Source organism: Salvelinus namaycush, chromosome 8, assembly GCF_016432855.1.
Source record: "Salvelinus namaycush isolate Seneca chromosome 8, SaNama_1.0, whole genome shotgun sequence".
Taxonomy (NCBI): Eukaryota; Metazoa; Chordata; class Actinopteri; order Salmoniformes; family Salmonidae; genus Salvelinus; species Salvelinus namaycush.
The window spans coordinates 24,519,416-24,542,430 of record NC_052314.1 but is presented as its reverse complement, the minus strand read 5'-3'; the positions used below and the strand labels follow the sequence as shown (position 1 = coordinate 24,542,430).

The 23,015-nt window shown below is 41.1% G+C and overlaps 1 protein-coding gene across 2 annotated transcripts in view; it reads left to right on the top strand.

Annotated features, from left to right (window-relative positions):
- The window catches only part of LOC120052532 (F-box-like/WD repeat-containing protein TBL1XR1), a 42,325-nt gene extending 19,708 nt beyond the window's left edge, over nucleotides 1-22,617 (top strand). For both annotated transcript variants that reach the window (XM_038999502.1, XM_038999503.1), the window contains exons 4-17: nucleotides 15,333-15,435; nucleotides 15,693-15,838; nucleotides 16,235-16,454; nucleotides 16,619-16,751; nucleotides 17,854-17,995; nucleotides 18,272-18,335; nucleotides 18,427-18,524; nucleotides 18,696-18,756; nucleotides 18,964-19,085; nucleotides 19,216-19,290; nucleotides 19,627-19,754; nucleotides 20,044-20,209; nucleotides 20,642-20,743; nucleotides 20,888-22,617. In XM_038999502.1, the coding sequence (XP_038855430.1) occupies nucleotides 15,378-15,435; nucleotides 15,693-15,838; nucleotides 16,235-16,454; nucleotides 16,619-16,751; nucleotides 17,854-17,995; nucleotides 18,272-18,335; nucleotides 18,427-18,524; nucleotides 18,696-18,756; nucleotides 18,964-19,085; nucleotides 19,216-19,290; nucleotides 19,627-19,754; nucleotides 20,044-20,209; nucleotides 20,642-20,743; nucleotides 20,888-20,914 (1,542 nt within the window). In that variant the 5' untranslated portion in view covers nucleotides 15,333-15,377 and the 3' untranslated portion in view covers nucleotides 20,915-22,617. The remainder of the gene's footprint in view (nucleotides 1-15,332; nucleotides 15,436-15,692; nucleotides 15,839-16,234; nucleotides 16,455-16,618; nucleotides 16,752-17,853; nucleotides 17,996-18,271; nucleotides 18,336-18,426; nucleotides 18,525-18,695; nucleotides 18,757-18,963; nucleotides 19,086-19,215; nucleotides 19,291-19,626; nucleotides 19,755-20,043; nucleotides 20,210-20,641; nucleotides 20,744-20,887) is intronic.
- The last annotated feature ends 398 nt before the right edge of the window (nucleotides 22,618-23,015 follow it).

Sequence of the window (23,015 nt, the reverse complement as noted above, 5' to 3'; positions counted from 1 at the left end):
AAGATTTTGACATTTTATAACAAATTTCACGTAATTCTACTTATTTTTCCATGGGGCAGAGAGAAAAATGTACGGTTTTACAGCAAATTTTCTGCAATTCTACACGTTGCGTGTGGAGAGACATTTTTGCTGTTTTTAATATGATATCTGAGTGATTGACTCACAAAATCAATAGGGCCCCCCGGTCAATAATTCAACCATGATAACTACAAGTTTAAATAGCTGGCTTGACTAATTTACCAATCTAAAAAATGTTAGCTGACATGGGGTAATTGAGTGACTTAACAGAATTGACATAACAGAAAAATTGCTGATGCACAACCAAATGTTGAAATTGCACCTAGTGTATTCTACTATTCTAACTCTCAACAGTTTGGAAATTGGAACTTGATTCCACGGGCCTACAAATGGGTTGCGTGGGCCTCCAGTTTCCCTGATCTAGGGGATGTTAACCGTATAGTGCCCTTTGGGCTGGATGATATGGCCAGATTATCGTATCACAATATATTTCACGGTATTGATCGTATTTTTTTTATTTTTATAATAAAAGTTATACATTTAGTAGTGCATTACCCTATGGTGGCAACAAATACATTCTGAGGGATTTCAATCGGCTTTCTCCATTTTGATTGTTTTATACTGTTCAATCAAACAGGAATAATTTTCAGCATTTTTCATCAATTTATGCATTTCCTGCACTGATTTGATATCACTTCCACTGCCACATAGGGCTGCATGATATGGACAAAAAATGTAGGTCTTATTTTTAACCGAATACTTGGAATTTAGATAAACACTTGAGTGAACTGTTTGAATCATGAAAATGTAAATGTAATTCAAATTCTGTTGTTAGAATATTATAGTGGGCTCTTTGAATACAGTGTTTGACATGACGACAAATTAAAAAGCCAGGGAGGAGTTATTGTGTCAGAGTAGGAAACAAAGTGATAGCCAGTGTTTCCAAGGGGACTCTGTAATCTTTGGCTACATTAAATATCTTCTCTTCATGTAGCTTAGCTGTATTAGCTAGCTATGTCTGACTCAGTACTTTTATTAGCTAGCTAGCTAGCGATTAGCATTAGTGGCTAACATTATTTATTTTAGCCACAACTTGTTGGAAAAGAAAAACTAAACAAATGGTGTAATTATAGAATACTTGTGGATTTATATTAAGAAGCAAAATGGAAAGCAGCATTGTCATCAACATCTTGTTGCATCTGCTGTATTGACCTTGCAGACTGAAGAGTGAACGGCAAGTGATCTCGTGGTCGAGCAACAACAACTGCTCTCCTTGAGTGACGAGGGGCTGGACTTGGTGAGAGAGGGATAGCAACGACTCAAGTAGCGGACGTTACACACTGCGGACTGGCGTATTACATTTAACAAACCAAACATTGAAATACCATTATAGAAGGTAAAGTAAAAACCCAAACAGGACTGCGCATCAATACCGGTATAAAGTAAAATACGGTATACCGATCAGCCATAAATGCTCTTACTGTCTTTGTTGCAAAACTTGTATTGCCTTGAGAGAAAGGAAAGAGGCAGATCTTTTGAGGCACACGTATGCAAGAGCTGGGTGTTGTAAGAGTAGCTAGAATTCATATACGCCCAATAAAGTCTGTATCCCAAATCAATTGAAAAATATTCCTAACTTTAAGTTGGGATCACCAGTGCTCCCAATGGAACATTTTAATTTAGAGCCCTGCTGGTGTGAATAGGACTGAATGGCTCACTTCAGAGAGAAGTTCATGGTTAATTAGGGAGGTTCCTGAAAAGCCCTTGCCTTAGTAATGTTGCCAAACAAGTCTTTGACATGACTTATCAGCCATCTCAAGAGGACGAGAGTTAATCTGTTTTCCCAGCCAAGTGCATGTTTGTGTGTGTCTGTGGGTGTCTGCGTCTGTCTTTGTGGCTGTATGTGTACTTTTTAGCTCCTTGTAAAGCATTCTGAGATAAGCCTGTCTGTCTCAGTGGGGGAAACAATATAGGCTAGTGGCCAACCCTCAAAAAGGTCTTTCATTTTTTGAGATACCCCTATCCGAGGTAGAACAAAAAACAAACATGTTTTTTCACATCTCTTATGTCTCCCATTTCTGAAATGGATGGTTGTGTAAAAATATTTTACTGCAAAAGTGGTTACCATAAAACTTTAATTAAACACAGTCTCAAATAGCCGCCTGTCCCTTTTAATAGCAGGGCAACGGCACAAATTTCAGCAAATTAACACCTGTTTCAAATAAACACAGGGTCTAAATGAATTGTTTACGATGTTACCATGAATTGTTTACAAGGTTTGATTGATTTGTTGCGTTAAATAATTCAGTAATGACTTGAAAATCATCCGATTTTATAGCAGTTTCTAACAGTTGAGAACTGCTAGCTAACTGGCAAGCAAAAAACAGTCAACAACTTAAGGAGTACAGACCCCCAGAAATCGTCTGATCGCCCTCTAGTGGCAAAAGTAAGAGCTGCCGAAAATGCACAGTCAGAGAAGAATAGTTATTCAGTCAAGGAAAAGTAAAACAATTCTGAAATAGAGGGATACTTAGACAAAGAAACATGACACAGTGTGTTAATGATAACACAGTGGAGGAAATGAAATGTATTAAAATGCTGGAAGTGAATGCATGAGTTAAACAAATAACTATGCAAATTAGCAAAAGCTGTGTGCATTAAGGAAATAGACACCTGGCTCAAATAGAAGCCTTTCTCTAATAAGCGCCTGTTGTGATTTAACAAATAAACGCCCAGGCTATTAAAGTTTTACGGTAAATTAATATTGTGACACCCCCCCCTAAACTCCAAATGTGCAGAATATGCCTGGCTGGTGGGGGGGATGGGCCACATAAGCTCATGTAACCCAATATTGCAAGCTCTGATATTGCAAAAATGTGGAGTACAAGTAGTCAGATGTCTGCACCTACATACACAAACTAACAGCATTGGGATATCTCAATGCAACTTGGAAATATAGACCTGTAAACACAGAGCTACAATAGGTGGGAATATCAACTATGAATATTTATGATACATTTTAATGTTTCTGGTAGCTGATAAATAGACAACTTTCTAAGACAAATTCAGTGCTGTATGGTCCAGCCTGCCCAAAATACATAGTTAAAATGTTTATGTTGTGACTATTGTAATCCAATCTGCCCTTAGGGAAAAGGGTGGGCACAAACACATCTATGGCAGACAAAAGCACCCTGAGGATGGTCAAACTTAAACAACAAAGATGCTGTATGTCATTGTGTATGGTGGCTGGGGATTGACTGTTTGATAATGGCCTTTGTGCACCATGCTTGACCAACTCCACCTCCTCTGCAACCCATTTACTGTCCATCAAAGCCCAGGGATCATCTTCAAATATATATGTGTGTGGCGCAGTGCTACGTCCCTCGTAATGCTTCTTAGTCGTCTATGACCTACACTCGTAAGTAACCTCTAGTTGACCCGAGGTTGCCCTCACCGGTTCTGTCACTCTCCTCATCTCCAGCTGGGCCTGCACCAGACCATAATCACAGCCAACCCCCCCACAGTTAATATCAGCCAAATAATCATCCTAGCTGACTTCCAAAGTAATGTGAAGGAATATATAGGACGTGACCTGCAGGATTTTTGCCACATTCAACATAAACTCTACCCACAGGTCAATTAGGCGTTGGAAAGATCTAAGGGCAGGGGTGTTTATGACAGCCTTTTCACACTCTTCTTCACAACCAGACAACTAGGCCTAACCATTACACTACTGAAGTATCCCCAGCATCATTCAGGTTAAGATAACATTCAAATGAGTCAATGGGTCTTGCTGGCATGCAAGCTGTATCTCCTGAGTGCCTGCACCTTAATAAATACCAAACCCAACTGTTGTAGAATTGGAAATGGATCAACACACAGCTCCAATACCCCGCCAGTCATACAGGATAACCGTTAAGCTGTACAATCTGGTCAGGCTCCATAACTACATCCACCACTGGCTACTTTCTCTCCCCACCCTGTTAGGACACACTCATGTCCTGGTCACCTCAAAGACTTTGAATCAACCTTGCACACTTTGTTTCAGTGGGAAAAATAGGGAAGTGGTTAGAGCTGACAGATTGCTTTCCTGTAACTTGGTTATGCTACTATGTCACTGGCGTACCGGACATTCCCGCAGCCCCCGCAAGTCGGGTGTGCCCACGAGCTCTGGGGGTCCATGCGCCTGTCATCGATGTCAATTTGTATTCATTTTTATAAATCATTTTGACATTAATCCTCCAATAAGCCATTCATAAACCTTTTTATTTTCCATATGTTCTAGGAAGCTAAGTGTTTGTTTCTTGGGCTTCAGAAATGTGACTGAAAAAGAAAAAAGAAACTGATTGAAAGTATGAGGGGATATCAGTGAATAAATGCCATTGTCAAGGCTACGGCAGTGCCAGTGCAATGAGTAGAGTTTACTCAGGTGTTCAAAAGCTCATATCAGACCGAGAGCCTAATGCTTCTTATGTAGTTCTTTGAGTTTTAGTTAAGAAACTATGTCTTGGCAGAAGCGACAGTTACAGGGATGGTAAAAACAGCTTGATTGCCGTAGCAACATCAGGGAAACTGGGCAGAAGGGAGTTGTTTCAAATACATGAGTTCTGCAACATCTTTAATTGAGCCTCTCATTCTAATTGCCGGCCTTAACACGTTACGGAAAGAGATTAACTGTATAGGAAGCTCTGGGGACAGGTCATCTGGGTACTGGACAGCCAATAAATTGGCAGATATAAACAGATTATCATCTTTAGCAGACAACAGTACTTGACAAAAAAAAAGCTGTTTGCGATTTCTTTCATACTGGTGAACTGGCATTTGAGTTGTGTGATTGCATTATCAACAGTCCCTTATCGCTGGTACGCTACATGACCAAAAGTATGTGGACACCTGCCCGTCGAACATCTCATTCCAAAATCATGGGCATTAATGTGGAGTCTCCCCTTTGCTGCTATAACAGCCTTCCACTAGATTTTGGAACATTGCTGCGGGGACTTGCTTTCATTCAGCCACGGGCATTAGTGAGGTTGGGCACTGATGTTGGGCGATTAGGCCTGGCTCGCAGTTGATGTTCCAATTCATCCCAAATGTGTAAGATGGGGTTGAGGTCAGGGCTTTGTGCAGGCCAGTCAAGTTCTTCCACACCGATCTCAACAAACCAATTCTGTATGGACCTCGCTTTGTACACAGGGGCATTGTCATGCTGAAATACGAAAGGGCCTTCCCCAAACTTTTGCCACAAAGTTGGAAGCACAACATCGTCTAGAATGTCATTGTATGCTGCAGCATTAACATTTCCCTTCACTGAAACTAAGGTGCTTAGCCCGAACCATGAAAAACAGCCCCAGACCATTATTCCTCCTCCATAAAACTTTATAGTTGGCACTATGCATTGGGGCAGGTAGTGCTCTCCTGGCATCCGCCAAACCCAGATTCTTCCGTCGGATTGCCTGATGTTGAAGCATGATTCATCACTCCAGAGAATGCGTTTCCACTGCTCCATTGAGTCCAATAGTGGGAACTTTACACCACTCCAGACGACGCTTGGCATTGCGCATGGTGATCTTAGGCTTGTGTGCGACTGCCCGGCCATGGAAACCCATTTCAAGAAGCTCCCGATAAACAGTTCTTGTGCTGACGTTGCTTCCAGGGGCAGTTTTTCGGTAATGAGTGTTGCAACCGCTGACAGACAATTTTTACGCGCTTAAGCACTCGGAAGTCCCGTTCTTTGAGCTTGTGTGGCCTACCACTTCGCGGCTGAGCAGTTGTTGCTCCTAGACGTTTCCACTTCACAATAACAGCACTTACAGTTGACCAGGGCAGCTCTAGCAGGGCAGACATTTTATGAACTAACTTGTTGGAAGGTGGCATCTTATGACGGTGCCACGAAAGTCACAGAGCTCTTCAGTAAGGTCATTCTACAGCCAATGTTTGTCTATGGAAATTGCATGGCTGTGTGCTCGATTTTTTAAAATTATATTTATTCATTTTTAATTTATTTTTTACACCTGTCCGCAACAGGTGTGTCTGAAGTAACTGAATCCACTAATTTGAAGGGTGTCCAAATACTTTTGTATATGTAGTGTAGGTCTTAGGAAAGACTGTCTGGGTTGGCAATACTCAGTATGGAAAATAGTCGGGCCCGCAACCTGGACCAGAGAAACTGCGTTATGCCAGTGTAATGTGTGCTTGTGTCGAAAGGCTTGTTATTATATTTTGCGGAATTGCCCATTGTTGATATGCTGTAAGTGTGTGAATGAGATTTAAACATGAAAAGCGAATACTCATTGTAAAGCTATTTGTCTTCAAGTATTCAAACGCAATAGGCATGGCAGTGCCACTCATCTTTCTAGATATACCTAGAGCCTTATGAAGCACTTTTGAAAACATAATAGCACATTCAATACATAATAAACAATGGCAACTTATATGCAGGCAAAAGTGTTTGAGTGAAATCATGTTGGCCATGTTGGATTCAGATTTAAATGTATTTACACTAAAACATTCTTTAAGGGTATGAGTGTTGTACACAATTCTGAAAAAATGCCAATCTACAAAATGCATATTTACATGTGATCTAAACATCAAATGGAATTATGGTAGCCATATTTGATTTTCAACACCATATTGGATTTGAGGCAAAGTCCATGTTGGCTCTGTGGTGACCTCTGACTTAATTCCAAGAGTAGGGGCTAAAGAAACAAAATCCTTCAAGGAACCTGGGACTCAAAAAAATCAAATTCCAATGTCGGAGCTCATTTGTTTTCCATAGAGCAGATTACACTAGCCACAACGTCAAAAAACATGTGTAACTGTATGTCTTTTTGTCAGGCAGGACAATACAGCACTGAATGAGAGCAAATTTGACTTGGAAAGTTCTCTATTAATCATTTATCTAAAATTAAAGCATACATTCATCATAAATATTCATAGTTGACATTTCTGCCTATTGTATCTGTGTGTTTACAGGTCTATATTCCCAAGATGCATTACGATATCCTAAGGCTGTTTGTCTGTGTATATAGGGCAGACAGCTGACTACTTGTATTCCAAATTGTAGCAATATTAGAGCTTGCAATATTGTGTTACATGAGTTTATGAGGCCCATCCACCCTCCAGCCAGGTATTATGTTTCACTTTTGTAGTTTAGGGTGTTTGCCACAATATATATCAATTTAACAACTTTTGCAGTAAAATATTTTTCAACAACTATCCATTTCTTATATGGGAGATATTATGGATGTGAAAAAAAACATTTTTGTGTTTTGTTCTACCTTGGCTAGAACAAAAGGCCTAGTTGTGTCTACAAAGTGAGTCAGCTCGGCTCCATAGGCAATGTGCATGTTGTGTTCTATTCTAGACCAATGGCTGTAAATGTGGCATAATCGAACATCATGCAGGAAGAGAGGCTGTGAAACAGTGTTGAGCAATATTCATATCAATGGTTAAAATTATAGAAGACCATGGACACCTACCATATGAAATGCCTATTACAATCACTTTGGGTTGTGTGTGTGAGTTGTAAACAATGTGACTCCTGAGAGCAAAGATGTGAAGTGCTCCATCTCTACAGCGGTGCGCTCTCGCTCTCTCAAAATAGACCAAAACCTCATCACTTAGATATGGCGATGAAAAGGGAATGAACTACGTCTCTGTTCAAGTATAAAAGCAGCTGACAAAATTGCAAACAAACCACATCCTATGACAGTTTTTGTCAATTATTATGTGCATCTGTCCAATAGGCCTACACTTCTCTGAAGAGAATTAATGATGGTCGACAAGGTAGTAAAACTTCAATAATACTATCTTCAGTAGCTGGGACTACTAAGATTGCACCTCCCCTGTAGAGTTCTGTTATGGTTATGCAATGTTTTGACATGGAAATGAGAATGTGCTCCAGTAATCTAACGGCAATATGCCTCTTCAGATCTGATGTATCTTTGGGTGAATGTACAATTCTGCATGTCTGGCTGGCAGAGATTGCTCCTTAATTGGGATTGCTCAGCACATAACATAGCCTAGTTACAGAAAGGGGCCCATATTATAATCACATGGAACCTTAAGGTTTGTGTTTTGTGCTCGATCTAGAAATGCATTTTGGCTATGCATTGATTCGTTATTTCAGGTGTGTATATAAAATACTTCTGTGAAACACCAGTAGCACCGGTCCTGCAGTAGTTTTTCCAGAGAGAGGGATGTTTGTGCTCCTATTCTATATCTTTCTGTTGAATGAATGAACCCAGTTGAGAGTAGCAGACAGACTGTCCATGCTGTGGTCATGCTTGCTTGGTTGTCACTTCCTTGATTCTACAAGGTCCCTGACTAGACCTCTTCTGCTCCGATTCAGACTTGGCTGAGATAAACACCACTGCTGCAGTGTCGTCGGCTAAATAGGACTCATTGTCAGCTGGCTACTTTTTGCACTTCATTAATTCAACCTAGGCTTCTTTTCATTTAAAAGTTTAAATTCGCTAGTCAGAAAAGTTAATATAGCCTTCTCCTGCTAGAATGAACTACATGCATCTTCTATTGATAGGACAGGCGCCTGTCAGTCACAAAGCGAGTGATGACGGGGACACACTGCTAGTTTGTCAGTCTGGTGTCTGTTTATTTTTGTGCTCTCTGGTTAGCTGCAATAAAATGTATTTTCACGGAGGAGGGAGAACAAGGTCATCGTTTCCTGTGAGTTAATTTACACGTCCCATGTAATGTAAGTGGTAACGATGAGTTTATATCCACTTAATTATTGTTTTGTGGCACATTAATGTATTTTCTTTTGTGTGTTTCATAGGCCTACTATAGCCAGCCACGGATTCAGGGCGCATTGGTTATTTATTGTGCTTTGATTGACGACCAAACAGCAAGTGTTGGCTAATATATAAAAGGCATCGAACTGACTGAATAAAGTAAATATCCGATATTCCTTTGCTATTCATAAATCATACAACGTAGTTATGTCCATGGTATCGCATTGGGCCAAGTAAACCGACGATCTTGTTTTCATAGGATTCGAAGCCCATGTCGAGACTTGCCAGTAACCGCTAGTGACTCGTCAGAGTAGCCTAGTGATAGGTTGTTCGTGAACAAACTGTTCTTTTTAAAAATAACTTTTAGGTGAACGGAATCGAATCGGTGAGAGAGCTGTTCAATTGGCTCCCTAATTTGCATACTGGTAGGCAACTACTGCTTTTTGCCAATTATCTGCAGATAAATTATGAAAACATTCAATAAAGATGTTGAATTTTTTACTGCAGGAATAATAGGTAGTGGAGCGAGAGACACATTCTGTTAAAAAATATGATAAAAGAAAAAGGATTGAAGGTTATTAAACCTAAGGTCGTGATACTTATATGGGATTATTAAATATTGATTATAGGCCTACTAATTTAATTAAATTGTCGACAATGGAGTAGTGAACTGCTGCTTTCTTTATAGCAAATACCATGATTAACACCCGCTTCATTCTTCAATCATACCTGTAGGTATGGCTGTGCGGTATACCGTATTTTACTATATACCGGTGTTTAGTCCCAGAGTCCTTAGCTTAGTGATGAGCTTCCTGGGCACTATGGTGTTGAACGCTGAGCTGTAGTCGATGAACAGCATTCTCACATAGGTGTTCCTTTTGTCCAGGTGAGAAAGGCAGTGTGGAGTGCAATTGAGATTGCGTCATCTGTGGATCTGTTGGGGCGGTATGCGAATTGGAGTGGGTCTAGGGTGTCCGGGAGGATGCTGTTGATGTGAGCCATGACCAGCCTTTCAAAGCACTTCATTGCTACTGACGTGAGTGCCATGGGGCGGTAATCATTTAGGAAGGTTACCTTCGCTTCCTTGGGCACAGGAGCTATGGTGGTCTGCTTGAAACATGTAGGTATTACAGACTCGGTCAGGGAGATGTTGAAAATGTCAGTGAAGACACTTGACAGTTGGTCCGCGCATGCTTTGAGTACATGTCCTGGTAATCCGTCTGGCACAGCGGCTTTGTGAATCTTGACCTGTTTAAAGGTTTTGTTCATTTCGGCTACCGAGAGTGTTATCACACAGTCATCCAGAACAGCTGGTGCTCTCGTGCATGCTTCAGTGTCTTCAGAAAAGGCATTTAGCTCGTCTGGTAGGCTCGCGTCACTGGGCAGCTCGCATCGAATCTTAATCCTGTTTTGGCGCTTTGCTTGTTTAATGGTTTGTCTGAGGGCATAGCCGGATTTCTTTTAACTTCTTTGGTATAGGGGGAAGCATTTTCACGTTTGGATGAAAAGCGTGCCCAGAGTAAACTGCCTGCTACCCAGGCCCAGTTGCTAATATATACATATTATTAGTAGATTTGGATAGAAAACACTCTGAAGTTTCTAAAACTGTTTGAATCATGTCTGACTATAACAGAACTTATTTGGCAGGCGAAACCCCGAGGACAAACCATTCAGATATTTTCTTTTTGAGGTCACTCTATTTTCAATGGTTTTTCATTCGGAATCCAGATTTCTAAGGGATCTTCTTGCAGTTCCTATCGCTTCCACTGGATGTCAACAGTCTTTAGAAATTGGTTGAGGTTTTTCCTTTGAGAAATGAAGAAGTAGCCATGTTCAGAATGAGGCTCGAGTGAAGTGTACTGTTTGTTAGAGGCGCGTGACCTGAAAGCATGCTACACATTGTTTTCCTCCGGTATTGAACACAAATCATCCCGTCTTCAATTTTATCGATTATTTACGTTAAAAAATACCTAAAGTTGTATTACAAAAGTAGTTTCAAATATTTGGACAAAGCTTACAGGTAACTTTTGTAGTCATGTTGAGCAAGTTTGGAACCAGTGTTTTTCTGGATCAAACACGCCAAATAAATGGACATTTTGGATATATATCGACGAAATTAATCGAACAAAAGGACCATTTGTGATGTTTATGGGACATATTGGAGTGCAAACAGAAGAAGCTCGTCAAAGGTAAGGCATGAATTATATCTTTATTTCTGCGTTTTGTGTCGCGCCTGGAGGGTTGAAATATTATGGTCTGTGATTGTTTGCTTGGGTACTATCCTCAGATAATAGCATTGTTTGCTTTCGCCGTAAAGCATTTTTGAAATCTGACACGTTGGCTGGATTCACAACAAGTGTAGCTTTAATTTGGTATATTGAATGTGTGATTTCATGAAAGTTACATTTTTATAGTAATATATTTGAATTTGGTGCTCTGCATTTTCACTGGATGTTGGCCAGTTGGGACGCTACCGTCCCACATATCCCAGAGAGGTTAAGCGTCCGGGTTAGAGTCTCGCTCCTTGAAAGCGGCAGCTCTAGCCTTTAGCTCGATGCGGATGTTGCCTGTAATCCATGGCTTCCGGTTGGGATATGTACGTACAGTCACTGTAGGGATGACGTCATCGATACATTTATTGATGAAGCCGATGACTGAAGTGGTGTATTCCTTAATGCCATTGGATAAATCACGGAACATATTCCAGTCTGTGCAAAACAGTCCTGTCGCGTAGCATCTGCGTCAGGTGATCTAGGATTTTTTCCCCCTGGTTGCACATGTGACATACTGGTAAAAATTTTGTAAAGTTGATTTAAGTTTGGCTGCATTAAAGTCCCCCGCCACTAGGAGCGCCACTTCTGGGTGAGCATTTTCTTCTTTGCTTATGGCCTTATAGAGTTGGTTGAGAGGGGTCTTAGTGCCAGCTTTGCTTTGTGGTGGTAAATAGACGGTTACGAATAATACAGATGAGAACTCTCTTTGTAGATAGTGTGGTCAACAGCTTATCATAAGGTTCTCCACCTCAGGCGAGCAATACCTCGAGACTTCTTTAATATTAGACATTGCGCACTAGCTGTTATTGACAAAAAGACACACACTTCCACCCCTCGTCTTACCAGAGGTAGCGTCTCTGTTCTGCAGGTGCATGGAAAATCCCGCCAGCTCTATATTGTCCATTTCTTCGTTCAGCCATGTCTCGGTGAAACATAAGATGTTACAGTTTTTAATGTCCCGTTGGTAGGATAATCTTAATAGTAGGTCATCAATGTTATTTTCTAACGATTGTCTGTTAGGAAGGAGAATGGAAGGCATTGGAAGTTTACTCGCTCGCCTCCGGCTTCTCAGAAGGATCCCCGATCTGCATCCCCCTTTCCGGCGTCTTTTCTTCACGCAAAAGGCGTGGATCTGGGCCTGTTCCAGTGAAAGCAGGATATCCTTCTCGTCGGACTCGTTAAAGGAAAAAGTTTTTCCCAGTCCGCGGTCAATAATCGCTTTTCTGATGTCCAGAAGTTATTTTCGGTCGTAAGAGACGGTATCAGCAACATTATGTACACAATAAGTTAAAAAATAAGTTACACAAAATGCAAAAAAAATTACAAAATTGCACAATTGGTTGGGAGAATGTAAAACGTCAGCCATCTTCTGTGTGCAGAACCTATATAATAGGTGGTGTCAAAGGAAAGCCCATTAAATTGTTAGACTCCAGTCATCCAAGTTATAGACTGTTTCCTCTGCTACCGCACGGCAAGCGGTACCGGGACCAAAAGTCTCCTCAACAGCTTCTACCCCCAAGCCATTAGAAAGCTGAACAATTCATAAAAATCGCCACCGGACAATTTACATTGACCCCCCCACCCCCCCATCTTGTACACTGCTGCTACTCGCTGTTTGTTTGTTACCTATGCATAGTCACTTCGCCCCCACCTACATGTACAGATTACCTTAACTAGCCTGTACCCCTGCACACTGACTCGGTACCGGTGCCCCCTGTATATAGCCTCGTTATTGTTATTTTTATTGTGTTACTTTTTATTTTGACTTTTTATTTTAGCCTACTTGGTAAATATTTTCTTATTCTTGAACTGCACTGTTGGTTAAGGGCTTGTAAGTAAGCATTTCACGGTAAAGTCTACACTTGTATTCGGCGCATGTGGCAAATAAAGTTTGATGTGATTTTTGCACGGACTAGTTTGGGTTTTTACTTTACCTTCTATAACGGTATTTGAATGTTTGGGTTGTTAAATGTGATACTGCGTGTGTAACGTCCATTTTTATAGTTTATTCCGCTACTTGATTCATCCCTCGCCACTCTCTCCATGCCGCTTAACACACAGACCTAGTCCCACCCATTGTCACTCAAGGAGTGTATTTGTTGTTGCTTGACCACAAGACACTTTCTTTCAGTCTGCATGGTCAATGGAGCACATGCAACAATGTTGATGACAACAATGTTGTTTCCACTTTGATCTTAATATAAATCCACAAGCGTTCTATAATTACAATATTAGTTTGTGTTTCTTACATTTGCAAACAGCTAGTTTGTATTTTCTTAACAAGTTAAGCTAAATCGTGTTAGCCACTAATGTTAATCGCGAGTTAGCTGGCTAGCTAACTAGCTAATAAATGTACTGATTCAGAGCAAACGTAGCTAGCTAATACAGCCTGATACCAGTACTAGTGGAGGCTTAAATCAGCATGTTGTTTGTGCAACAGTATCTTCTAAATCAAAGAGGAATAGACGAAGCATGAATATGTTGGCTATATGAATAAAGATTTAATGTAGCCAAAGCTTATAGGGTCCCCGAGGAAACAATGAACATCACTTTTGTTCCTACCCTGTCACAATAACTCGTTCATGGCATTTTCATTCGTTGTTATGTCAAACACTGTATTCAAAGTGCCCACTATTATTTATATTCTAACTATAGAATTATAATAAACATTCTATTTTCATGATTCCACAAGTTCACCAAAGTGTTTTGATCTAAATCGCAATTGCAACATTTGGTTAAAATAAGGCCTAGTATTTTTGCCCATATCGTGGCAGTGTGGAAATGATCTCAAATGAGTGCAGGAAAAGCAGAAATTGATGGAAATGCAGGAAATTATTTTAGGATGAAGTTGAATTTAACAGTATAAAACAATCCGAATGGCAAAAGACCCATTGAAATAATTTAGAATATGTGTTGCCACCCTAGGGTCACGCACTACTCATAAAGCAAATGTAGAACTTTTCTTAATAAAAAACATAAAATACCGTCATTCTGTCAAAAATTTGAAAAATACCATTGTGATATTTTGGCCATATCGCCCAGCCCTACCTGTAGGTCTATCTATGGGCACCAGACTTTGTGCACCCCCACTTTTATACAATCTGGCGGGGGTCTGAGGGTTCACCTCCTGAACATTTTTGCATTTTTAAAACCATTTTCCTGCAGTTCTATATTGTTTCTCAGCAGGGAATCCATGTTTACTTGACAGAACACAACCTTTTTTCTAAGGTTTTTGTCACAAACTAAATTGAAAGACTAGTTTAAGCAAAACTAGTCTAGTTTCTTGACTAGTTTACTACCGTAAAACTTCAATTAATAGCCTGGGTGTTTATTTGCTTAAATCACTGAACACAACAGGCCCGTATTACAGACTGGCTTATATTTGAGCCAGGCGTGTCTTTCCTTAATGCACACAGCTTTTGCTCATTTTCATAGTTAATTGTTTAATTCCAGCATTCACTTCCAGCATTTTAATAATTTTCTTAATTTCCTACACTGTGTTATCATTTAAACACTGTCACATTTCTTATGTCTTTGTATGCCTAAAAAAAAATATTATAATAATTTTCCTTGACGGTATAATTATTCTCCTCTTTGACTGTGCACTTTCGCCAATAGAGGGCGATTTGGCTGATTTCTAGTGGCATTAGAATGTACCAGTAGCCACCAAAATAGAGCTCGTTCTGCAATTTATTTTCTCGGGGGCATGTCCTCCCGGTGCCCCCCAGCCCAGAACTCCCTGGCTGGCAATTATTTCTATCTGGCTGGCTACTCCATGCACTTACGGAAAACACTGCTGCTGTAATTGATGGAGCACAGCACAGCCCAGAGCAACAGCTCAGCTCCGCTCTGGAAAGAGAATCCCCTTCCTATCCCCAATTACACACATTCAGTCAGTAGTAGAACGGCTGAGATTCTGTTTAACGCAACAGCACCACTGCAGTGGGATGGCGAGAATGGGCACTGCACCTTGTTATTAGCCATACTGGAGAGACACACTAGCAGTGCTGCTGCTCCTGTCCACAGTTAGCCCCCAGCAGCAGGTTTTTGTGCACACCCTGACCCCTGACTGAGAACCCTGCCCTGGTGCGAACTTGTGTGTGCAGCAGGGTGGAATGGTTTTTGCACACAGACAAAATGTGTTAGTGCATCTCCTGGGAGGAAGTCTCCACTCTAGCCCTGGCTTCAGTTTTTACTTAGCAGCACTTTGTTGTGTGATTTGTCTAATGTAAAAATGTTCTGTGCTGGGTTCTGATAAAACAACTGTCTTACCTCCTCCCTTTCCTTGCAGGCCTATGTCCTGTTTGCTGACCTCATGGTGTAACCAGGTGTAAAGATGAGCATAAGCAGTGATGAGGTCAACTTTCTTGTGTACAGATACCTACAGGAGTCAGGTAGGCTCCAACGCTCAAACCACATGTCCATTCACATTCTGTAAACACTGGTAACAGACAGCTGTTGAAACAATGTTCTGTATATTCTCCTACTCATGTAATGTTCTAGTGCTATTAAAGGGTGCCTAGAAAATGTGCACTACAATAACAACCACAGAGCTATTTGAAATGTGCTATTTCCAGAGTCACCAAAGGGAGGGATCTGCTCAGTATAATGTGCTGCCTACTGACATGCTGCTCATGCTCGCCCCCGACAGGATTTTCCCACTCAGCCTTCACGTTTGGCATAGAGAGCCACATCAGCCAGTCCAACATCAATGGAGCCCTGGTGCCCCCTGCTGCCCTCATCTCCATCATACAGAAGGGCCTGCAGTACGTGGAGGCCGAAGTCAGCATTAATGAGGTGATCTCATCTCCTCCTCATTCACACAACTCATTATCACAGCATCTCATCTCAGCCGACTATCAGGGAATCTGTGGACTTTATTACCGCAAGCCTAGTATAGTGTGATCAAATGCAGAAATCAGCAATGGTTTGATCACAAATCAGAAAGAATATGTATGCGGTGCTAGGTTTCTGCTCTTCAGTTATTATGCAGTTATTAACCAATGTAGCTTTATAATGCATTGCATTATTATATTATATAATAGATGGTTCTCTAGTGATTATTTTTGAGAGTGTATTTATTATTCTTTAATTTGAGTTATAACTGATGATTTTAGCCTACCATTGCTTATAGCTACAGTAGTTATTTAGCAGTTTGCATTTGAGTATAACCAGCTTGTCTGGTGTCCCCAGGACGGCACGCTGTTCGACGGACGGCCGATCGAGTCCCTGTCGCTCATCGACGCGGTAATGCCGGATGTGGTGCAGACACGGCAGCAGGCCTACCGAGACAAGCTGGCCCAGCAGCAGGCGGCCCAAGCCCCCCCGGCCACCACCACCAACTTGACGGCCAATGCCAAGAACGGAGAGAACACGGCCAACGGCGAGGAGAACGGAGCTCACACCTTAGCTAGTGAGTCTGAGTCCTCGGCCCTGGCTTTAGTGTTTATTAACTATAACACAAAGAGAAAGGAGGGAAACAAATATTTGTAACATTGTTGAGTCAATGCCAATGCTGGATGTTTTGTTATTCAGATCTTGCACATGCTGATGAGGTGCTCTCTGTGTGCCATACAGACAACCATGTCGACATGATGGAGGTGGATGGGGATGTGGAGATTCCCCAGAACAAAGCCATGGTGCTCCGAGGTCACGAGTCAGAGGTGTTCATCTGCGCCTGGAACCCTGTCTCCGACCTGCTTGCCTCCGGGTCAGTGTCTGTCTCTCACTCTCTCAATTTCAATTTAAGGGGCTTTATTGGCATGGGAAACAGATGTTACATTGCCAAAGCATATATATATATATATATGTATTAAATATATATTGTTGTAATGATGTGCAAATAGTTAAAATTAAATAAACATAAATATAGGTTGTATTTACAATGGTGTTTGTTATTCACTGGTTGCCCTTTTCTTGTGGCAACGGGGCACAAATATTGCTGCTGTGATTGCGCACTGGTATTTCACCCAATAGATATGGGAGTTTATCAAAACTGGATTTGTTTTAGAATTCTTTGTGGGTCTGTGTAATTTGAGGGAAATATGTGTCTCTATGGTCATACATTTGGCAGGAGGTTAGGAGGTGCAGCTCAGTTTACACCTCATTTTGTGGTCAGTGTGCACATTAGCCTGTCTTTTCTTGAAAGCCAGGTCTGCTTTTGGCAGCCTTTCTCAATAGCAAGGCTATGCTCACTGAGTCTGTACATAGTCAAATATTTCCTTAATTTTGGGTCAGTCACATTGGTCAGGTATTCTGCCACTGTGTACTCTGTTTAGGGCCAAATAGCATTCTAGTTTGCTCTGTTTAAATTTTTTTTTTTTTTCCAATGTGTCAAGTAATTGTCATTTTGTTTTCTCATTATTTAGTTCGTTCTAATTGTGTTGCTGTCCTGGGGGTCTGTTTGTGTTTGTGAACAGAGCCCCAGGACCAGCTAGCTTAGGGGACTCTTCTCCAGGTTCATCTCTCTGTAGGTGATGGCTTTGTTATGGAAGGTTTGGGAATCGCTTCCTTTTAGGTGGTTGTAGAATTTAACGGCTATTTTCTGGATTTTGATAATTAGCGGGTATCGGCCTAATTCTGCTCTGCATGCATTATTTGGTGTTTTACGTTGTACACAGAGGATATTTTTGCAGAATTCCGCATGCAGTCTCTGAATTTGGTGTTTGTCCCATTTTGTGAATTCTTGATTGGTGAGCAGACCCCAGACCTCACAACCATAAAGAGCAATAGGCGCTCTCGCTCTCGCTCGCTCGGGCTTTCTGTGCTGCTGTATTGCATTGTACTGTGCTGACTGTCCCTCCACGGTGCAGGTCTGGGGACTCGACGGCACGGATCTGGAACCTGAGTGAGAACAGCACCAGCAGCTCCACACAGCTTGTACTGAGGCACTGCATACGCGAGGGAGGTCAGGATGTCCCCAGCAACAAAGACGTCACATCATTAGACTGGAACGTGAGTCAAGGGTCCACACTCACTCATAACTTAACACAACCCCTCAAATTCCATAACTTTATTTCCACTTCTCCTTTTCTGAATGTTAGGAGTCACTTGAAACTGCTTTAATGTTTCAAAGCTTTGACCTTGCTACTGTTTTGCTCTGTATGTTATTTATCCTTGCAAGGGAAAGTTTCAATGAGCAGGATTATGTTCCTATGCTGATGTGCTGAACAATATGTATTTGCTTTAAAACCTTTTTATTTATACAATATATCTCTTTCTACCTGACAGAGTGAGGGTACGTTACTAGCAACCGGCTCATATGATGGATTTGCCAGGATATGGACAAAGGATGGTGAGTTGCCACTTTTTACTGCTTTTTCAACTCACCATATTGTCAGTTTCCGAAACACTCGCCTCTCTAATATAAATGATTTGAACCCTAGGTAATCTTGCAAGTACCCTGGGTCAACACAAAGGTCCCATTTTTGCATTAAAATGGAACAAGAAAGGAAACTTTATTCTTAGTGCCGGAGTAGATAAGGTAAGAACCCAAACAGGCTTTTATTTTTGTTATGAGCTCAAGACTTGAAATACTATCATGACTCATTAACCTCTTCTGGTCGTCAGGACTAAAAGAACCTTGTTATTCTTAGACGTGTTCTAATTGAATGTTTTTCTTTGTGTGTATGTGTGTGTGTGTTTCTCCCTGTAGACTACAATCATATGGGATGCTCACACAGGAGAAGCAAAGCAGCAGTTCCCGTTCCATTCAGGTGCACTGAATTATCCATTGGCTTCTTTCCTCTTAATTAACCCTTATTAGACATGTATCAGTACATACTTACGTGACTATAAACAGTAAGGGTATTTTTGTGCCGAATCATTCCTAGTTTCTGTCAAGCACAGACAAAAGACGTAGAGTTCTATGTTGTTTATTCATTGCGTTTTCTTCCGCTCTTCCTCTTGTTGTGACTCAACAGCACCTGCTCTGGATGTGGACTGGCAGAGCAACAACACGTTTGCCTCCTGCAGTACAGACATGTGCATCCACGTGTGTAAGCTTGGCCAAGACAGGCCTATCAAGACATTCCAAGGACACACAGTGAGTCAGCCCCCATCACCCCACAGTGTAGCACTGCTCCTGCAGACATTATAGAAGTGCCATTTTCTATGTGTCAGAGACTTTGCCCTTTCTCTGTCTGCGCTGATAACTCTGTTCCCCTCCGTTCCAGAATGAAGTGAATGCAATCAAATGGGATCCAACCGGTAACCTGCTAGCCTCTTGCTCAGATGACATGACGCTGAAGGTAAGATAAGAATGAAAACCAGCTGTCTAGCTACATCTTGTATTGTCAGAGTTTTTGATTACTGTCCCTGTTAAATAAATTATATAAATAAATACACGTGCACTGTGTAATGTTGTGCTCTGGATTATGTACCAGAAATTCAAATAATTTATGTGTTGTTTATATCACTCTATCATTTTTCTTAGTTTCAATTGTGATGAATACCACTCGACAAATTGTCGACCTGAAAAATAAACCAAGTATAAAACCAACCAAACATTCTTATCTTTCTGAACATTCAGCTTTTTTGCATGATCATCACATGTAAAACATTATTTTGTCATTTTACCATGCTAGATCTGGAGTATGAAACAGGACACGTGCGTTCATGATCTGCAAGCTCACAGCAAAGAGATCTACACTATCAAATGGAGCCCCACCGGTCCTGGAACCAACAACCCCAATGCCAATCTGATGCTTGCCAGGTACTGAAACAGAAGCACTGCTGCGCCCTCTGTGTCGGCATTCATTTTTTTGGATGTGCGAGCAGCATTACTGACATAACAGCGGTGTGGCCCTGTTCGAGGGTAATGGACTGATGACCACACTGTTTCTGGGCCAGTCACAGTCTTTGTGCCCTGAACAGAAACTCTGAATTGCAAGAGTTTGTGTCTTGCTGTATTGGGGCTTTGTTTGAAGTGAGCTATGACTATGAGCCAAGTACTTGCTTCTGGGGAGGCAGATAGATGACAGTTTTTCCTGTGTTCCTTGCAGCGCGTCCTTTGATTCGACGGTGCGGCTGTGGGATGTGGACCGAGGCATCTGCATCCACACGTTAACCAAACACCAGGAGCCTGTCTACAGTGTGGCCTTCAGCCCAGACGGCAGGCATCTGGCCAGCGGCTCCTTCGACAAGTGTGTTCACATCTGGAACACGCAGGTACAGTCTGACACCATCAATCCCCTGGCTATCCGTCCCTTGACACTGTCCCGCTGTCCAGCTTGCATGTAGCGGGGAACTGTTAGTGATATTACCTATTAGCTATTTTGTTACCTAGGTCGGTGGTAGTGCTTATTTTGGAGACTTTAATTAGGCTTTCGAATGGATTTAAATCTAAGCAAGCTATGGCTAATTTTTTATGGAATATCTACATAGGCGTACAGAGGCCCATTATCAGCAACCATCACTCCTGTGTTCCAATGGCACGTTGTGTTAGCTAATCGAAGTTTATAATTTAAAAGGCTAATTGATCATTAGAAAACATTTTTGTAATTATGTTAGCACAGCTGAAAACTGTAGTGCTTGTTTAACCTTTGGCTTGTGCCTGTCGTTGTGGTTGTTGATCTAACGTCTTCTCTTCCCTTTCCACAGACTGGCGCTTTAGTCCATAGTTACAGGGGGACAGGGGGGATCTTTGAAGTTTGCTGGAATGCAGCAGGTGACAAAGTGGGAGCAAGTGCATCAGATGGATCTGTGCGTACTAATGTTTTGAGCATTTTCATATACTTTGTTTTTTAAAATGTTTTCTATTGTGTTGTTGCCAAAATAAAAATGTAGCACTCTGAGATGTATATCTCAAATAATAATATACTAAAACTACAATTTCTTGTTTTTCAGGTTTGTGTATTAGATCTGCGGAAATAACACTGCTTGTTGGAAGCCATGGACCGACAATGAATGTGTACATAGCCAAAATGACTGTCCCTGCCCCATGCACTGCTAGTCCCGCTTAAACCATGGCTGGCCACTACAGACCAGAAACAAGCACCCCGACACAGCAGATTCAGGAGCAAGGACACGCTCTGTGCAGCAAGTCGTTTGAACCAGAGACATTAAAGGGACACAGACAAAAAAATGTAAATTAAGAAAAGAAAAAAGCAGATCTGTATATGTACCAACATTTGGAAGCTATTTTGCTTTTTGATCTTTAAACCATGCTCATCAAGACAAAAAAATATGTTTTAACTTTATTGGTAGTTCAGTCTCTGTGTGCTGACATATCGGCTTTCCAATCCTGCGGCCGGCAGTTAGGTTTTTAACAAAATCATTTATATTATTTCAATGTTTAAGTTTATATTTTTTGGGGTCACAAGTGGAGGAGTCATCTTTTTATACACACTCACAAAACTGTTATTTGAAAAAAATCATATTTGGTAGTGTACGCTTTGTGGTTCAAAACAATATCGGGACTTGAAGAAAAATGTCATTTTTTTCAATTGTAGTTTTTACTGTTGACATCTAAATGCAGTAGTTTTTTTATTTATTTTTTCTAAAGAATACATTGTTTCTCCTGACCATAATATGAGTACAAATTAACATGGGCGCACATGAAAGAAGAGGCATTATACATCTAGATGCTTTAAAACCATGTTTATGGTTGGTTTGTGCACCATTGATTTCGCTAGAGAAACATTCCATGATTCCCTCCTGGACAAAGCTGTACTGCTGTAGCTATCATGTGGAAACACATCAGGTATTGGATCGGTTAAAGCGGAGAAGCAGACAAATCAGTACCTAATGACTCCCCCCCCCCCCCCTCCTCTAGTGTGAAGGATTGGAACTGTGATGTACACTGGACCTTTCACAACAGTGTTACCACTGGGGAAACACGGAGGCCCCTTTTACAACATATAGCAAAAAGGGAAGACTTGCTTTAAGTTTTGTATTCTTCTAATGACTACTTAGCTGATAATGTGTTTCTCTCACTGATTATTTTCAAGTACATTTCATATTGCTGATTTATCATATTTGTGTCACAACAAAACTTCCATTAGGGTTTTACTCAAAATGGTTTACATTTTTATAAGGCAAAGTTTTTTTTTATTCCTCTAGATTATTTCCCAAACTAGATATTGACAGTGGTTATTTGGATCACAAATAAGCAATGCTGTTTTCAGTGGAAAAATGTAATCTTAAAGCAAGTCTGGGTGTTGGGCCAGGAATCAGAAATCACGTGGAGTAACATAATACATTATTTTTGTGCTGCATTTTTTTTAAGTAGTTAAAAAGTGAACTGAATTTGAAGCAGTCATGCAACACTGTGTGGTATAATTGTACATTCGTGTAAATGTATCTTTTCAAATCATTGTGAGCAGAGAAGTCCCCTACTGGTCAGTAAGCAATCGACAGTTACAGTGGCTTGCGAAAGTAATCACACCCCTTGGCATTTTTCCTATTTTGTTGCCTTACAACCTGGAATTAAAATATATCTTTTGGGGGGGTTTGTATAATTTGATTTACACAACATGCCTACCACTTTGAAGATGCAAAATATTTTTTATTGTGAAACAAACAAGAAGACAAAAAAACTAAACTTGAGCGTTCATAACTATTAACCCCCCCCCCCCAAAAGTCAATACTTTGTAGTGCCACCTTTTGCAGCAATTACAGCTGCAAGTATTTTGGGGTATGTCTCTATAAGCTTGGCACATCTAGCCATGGGGATTTTTGCCTATTCTTCAAGGCAAAACTGCTCCAGCTCCTTCAAGTTGGATGGGTTCCACTGGTGTACAGCAATCTTGAAGTCATACCACATATTCTCAATTGGATTGAGGTCTGGGCTTTGACTAGGCCATTCCAAGACATTTAAATGTTTCCCCTTAAACCACTCGAGTGTTGCTTTAGCAGTATGCTTAGGGTCATTGTCCTGCTGGAAGGTGAACCTCTGTCCCAGTCTCAAATCTTTTGAAGACTGAAACAGGTTTCCCTCAAAAATTTCCCTGTATTTGGCACCCACCATCATTCC